Here is a 4,446-nt window from a genome sequence, read left to right as displayed (position 1 = left end):
AATATATTAATGCACACAGTAAACACCATCACACATAACACTGCACACAGTAAGGCCCAAATGTCTCTGATCAAAAACAAACAAAATACTGAGTCAACCTGTGACACTAACAGCAGGTGATGGTCTGATAGCCAATGGCGGCGCCAGGGAAGCTTCAACATAATATGAAACGCTGCCCCCCTGGGGAATGCTCAGGAGTCAAATCGGTTCGTGTGTGATGTGTCGATTTTGCCGTGTGGCTGTGCACCACACACTGTAGGCCTACAACCAAAACTGTTAGACCCATGTTTTTTTATTGCCGTGTGTGGGCTCTCTCAGATTTGGAAAATCAGCCGACAATTTTAAAATCGTCCCGTGTGAAACAGGCTTAAATAGGGTGTGTAAATCGGCTGCAGCAGGCGCATTGATCAGCTGCAGCTGGAAACTGATCAGCGGCTCCGCCCACATACGTAATTTTGTGTTTTATATTGTGCAACTCACAATAATCGTCCAATAACTAACGTTATTACTGTCTTACTGAAATGCTTAGAACTGCTAATCAGTCGTGATTAGGTATATCACAATTACCTAAAACTGTGTCTATTAATGCAGATTGTCTGTCGCTCTTACTCCTCTGAGTAAAGATGGAGCAAGATTCACATTAGTGCTGGGCACCGTTATTGATACAGTTCCCGCATGTGCACTGCAATAAATTAGAAATATACACATGGGTTTGTTGATGGACATACACTTGTTAATGCTGATGGTGAGGAATTACAGCTGCAACATCTCATAATGTTCCATAACTGAGCAGCGTATCACTGAGAAACGTCCTGCTCAAGTTGTCCTTGCAATGGAGGTTCGGGTTGAATAACTCGTTCCTCCAATGTATCATCATCGGACTTGCGCTCGGACTGTATATAATATATAAATCTTTATAATAAGAATTTAGTAGGTTTATATTATTTTATATTATTTCATTAAGTTGCAGAGCTTGTTTTGTGGAATGAAACATGTAGATTAATATTATTTTCTTAATTTGCATGTTTTGTTTTGTGGAATGAGATATACAATGGAAATGTGAGTATTGTGTTTGTTTTTTTTTTGTTTTTTTTTGTGGCAGTTAAAACGTGGAAGCTGCACCAGAACTAGTCCAATTCCATGCCTTCACACAAACTGTTTGTGTTCATTCAAGTTATTTAATGCATTAAAGATTAATTTAACAAGAAATCATTCCCAACATGTTGATGCAAACCAAACAATTTTCCCTTTAACACATTAACCAAAAGCCATATGAGAACTGAGCTGGACTATGACATCACGGTTTTCTCCAGAGCGGCTATATTATATATATAAATTAACTAAATTAATAACTTTTTTACAACAAAAATGAAACATCACTGAGCTTACTTAAACTGGACTGTAACGCTATTTTCTTCTGGAAACAAACTTTGTTGCATTATTTTCCTGTTATCTCTGTAAAGCTGCTTTGAAACAATCTGTATTGTAAAAAGCGCTATATAAATAAATGTGACTTGACTTGATTCATATAGCAGCCTAGTCATAACTCATAAACACCTATTCAGCAATATATGATTTGGAAACAAGAAACAAAACCCAAAACCAAACTGACATTAGCCTATCTCTTTGGAACAATCCGGAAAGTTGAAGCGCGGGTTAATAACATGAGCACTTTACTCCATCATGTAAATGTGCCAGATATTCACATGTTGTTGCAAGTTTTAAAGTTGAGAGCAGAGAAATAGGCCTACACACTCTCTCTCTCACACACACACATATAACGCATATATAAAATAAAATTATGGCTATATTTATTTGCAACAGTTGTGTTAAGACATTTCTGTTTTAAGAACAGCTGATGGACACCGTGCTGAGTTGTCATGGGAACATTCCAGGTGAAGATAATGAGGAAGTTAGGGTTTCTAAACCGTGAATTTTTAGGGGCATGATATTCAAATGGCGTTTTTAGCGCCACATTTATCAACGTCCGATCATTCGATTGGCTGTATTCAAATGTTTCAGTGAATCACACCTGAACCCTGTCCTAAGATGATTTCTGCGCTCAGATCTACGTTAGATTGATAAATGAGGCCCAATTAGTAAAGTAAGTTAAAAACGCAGGGCTCTTTCTGGAACTTAACAAACATTTTCTCTGAGATTCTGAAGACAACAATCTGAAAAGTAAGGTGAGTTTTTGGAACAGAAATCTACTGAATAACATTTGCTTTGTCTTTAAAATACACTGAGATTCCACAGTGTGCAGCATTTGAGTGCAGACATTTAACTTTACCTGCTTTATTTATTTTTAGGTTCATTTCAGGTTCATTATGGCAATGCTGAGTAGTCTTCTGCTTCTTTTTGTTATCTTCTCCATGGGGAATTCAGATGGTAACCGAAACATTTAATTGTAAAAACCCTTGCCAGTTTAAGTGCAATATGGGAATGTACAAGATTCCACTTACTGATATTTGCATGATTAATGAAGGATTTTCAGTGTTAAAGTACACATTCTTTTTTGGCATATAATTAACATAAAATAAAAATGCTAAATATTACAAAATCCACATTTAGGTAGTGAATCCGCACGTGCTTTAGGAAGATGTCCACGTGGATGGAGAAATTTTGGACGCCGGTGCTACAAGTACTTCTCTCAATCGGTTCCCTGGATCACAGCAGAGGTAATGTATTATACAACAAGGTTATTTGGACAACACCTTATATTACGTGTCTCTAACTACATCTAAATAGTTTGGTACAATGTATTAAACACTTTTGCTGCTATTGAGTTGGGATATGGGTAAGGTTAGGGACAGGTTTTATGGTATGGTTAGGTTTAAGGGTGGGTTAACACTGGGTCAACAGAGTAATCTTAGATCTAATTACAGGTGTATTAATTGCTTGCATTTAAAAAGGAAAAATTGGAAGTACAATGTAAGTTTACTGACTCAAATGATTAATTTAAATGTTAGTATAGATTAAATACTCTTAATATAAGTGGGAATGTTTCTTTGTTTGCAAATTACTAAAATGTTTAAAGTCATTTCTGCTTTCTACTAAAAAGATAAGATGTAATGACAAATCTGTCTCTTCAGAGAAACTGTCAATCTTTTGGTGCGAATCTCGCATCTGTGCATGATCAACCAGAGAATAATTTCCTGCTGAGTCTGGTGCCTTCTTCCAGAAAAACTTGGGTTGGTGCTCATGATGCTGTACAAGTAAGTTAAACTTTTGTGCCCTAAAGAAACCTATTTGTTTGTCTAAACTGAAATTTCTGCTTTAATCAAAGGCAAAGTTTCTAATGAAGATGGTTTGACTTCAAAGCTGACCTTAATTGGCTTACGTCTGACTACAGTAGTGCACTTTTTGTATTCATTCTCTGCCCTTATTAGGACGGAGAGTGGTTGTGGAGTGATGGAACTGTGTATGACTATACCAACTGGTGCTCTGGAGAACCTAACAATGCTGGTGGTCCTGAGAACTGTTTGGAGATCAACTGGACCTGTGAGTGCACTCATTTAACTAATTTGCAATCCTATAATTTCATATCATACAGTAACATTAAATGACTTGTTTGGATTTCACTATGCCTTAAGTTGAACACCACTGTAATGATCAACTGATTTCATTATTCCACCATACAGCTAACCGTTGCTGGAACGATGCATCCTGTTCAATCTCAAAGACCTATATTTGTGAGATCCCGTTATCCTGATCCATATTGACTTTGTTTGTACTACATTTTCTGATCTTATCTTTACAAAACTGTTCTGAAATTCGATATCAATTTTCTCTGAAACACTCCTCAAATTAATAAAGCATTGAATTAAGGCATGTGAATTGTGGACAATCAAATAAATGTGTATATTGTATAGCAACGTTTGAGGATATGGTTAGTAGACTGGCATTTAATGATATCAGGGAAGGGGTTTAAGCAAGCGCACACAGCAGCTTCATTGACAAACACTAGAAGACATTTGTTTTCTACACTGGATTGTAAGTAACTCTTTGTTTTGTCTTAATAAAATATGTATCATGATCCTGGAATTCACCATGATCTTTACATGGTATTCTGGCTCAAGTACAAACCCCATGTTACTCTTTGATTTGTTGAATGTCACATGTATAATGTAAATGTAGGCATAGGTGAATATTTTTGGAAAGAAAATATTGGTTGCAATCTACAGGGTTTAGAAAAGTATGGGACTTGCAGTGTGCAAGTATATTTGCATTTCCAGACTATTGCCCATATTTAGTGTTCTATAAATTAAGAATTTAATGAACACACTTATAATTGTGTTTTCATGGCAGCTGTTTAGTGATTGTCAAACACAACTTAATTATGCAAAAATGAAATGCATGGGTTTCTTATGATATTCTTTACACTATTACAGAGCCACTAAAAGGATCTTTGCAAAAATAAAAAATATCCAGCCTTTTGTGTGCGCA

The 4,446-nt window shown here is 36.1% G+C and overlaps 1 protein-coding gene across 2 annotated transcripts; it reads left to right on the top strand.

Annotated features, from left to right (window-relative positions):
• Positions 1 to 1,950: 1,950 nt before the first annotated feature.
• LOC311304021 (ladderlectin-like) lies at positions 1,951 to 3,910 on the top strand. Of its 2 annotated transcripts, none has more exons than XM_084430825.1 (6): positions 1,951 to 2,186; positions 2,310 to 2,388; positions 2,572 to 2,678; positions 3,093 to 3,215; positions 3,390 to 3,501; positions 3,642 to 3,910. In XM_084430825.1, the coding sequence occupies exons 2-6, from the start codon at positions 2,328 to 2,330 to the stop codon at positions 3,710 to 3,712; spliced, it is 474 nt and encodes a 157-aa protein (XP_084286951.1). In that variant the 5' UTR covers positions 1,951 to 2,186; positions 2,310 to 2,327; the 3' UTR covers positions 3,713 to 3,910. The 2 variants fall into 2 exon arrangements, with proteins under 2 accessions (XP_084286951.1, XP_084286952.1); XM_084430826.1 differs by having other exon boundaries at positions 2,123 to 2,181.
• The last annotated feature ends 536 nt before the right edge of the window (positions 3,911 to 4,446 follow it).

Source organism: Rutilus rutilus, assembly GCF_951802725.1.
Source record: "Rutilus rutilus genome assembly, chromosome: 14".
Classification (NCBI taxonomy): domain Eukaryota; kingdom Metazoa; phylum Chordata; class Actinopteri; order Cypriniformes; family Leuciscidae; genus Rutilus; species Rutilus rutilus.
Note: the sequence above shows the minus strand (reverse complement) of the source record. Positions and strands in the feature narration are given on the sequence as shown.

Bases quoted from the DNA above. Each gene is read 5' to 3' on its own strand.
- LOC311304021 (XM_084430825.1), top strand. From the start codon at position 2,328: ATGGCAATGCTGAGTAGTCTTCTGCTTCTTTTTGTTATCTTCTCCATG. The intron at 2,679-3,092 runs GTAATGTATTAT...CTGTCTCTTCAG, and splicing joins TTCCCTGGATCACAGCAGAG to AGAAACTGTCAATCTTTTGG. The intron at 3,502-3,641 runs GTGAGTGCACTC...TCCACCATACAG, and splicing joins TTTGGAGATCAACTGGACCT to CTAACCGTTGCTGGAACGAT.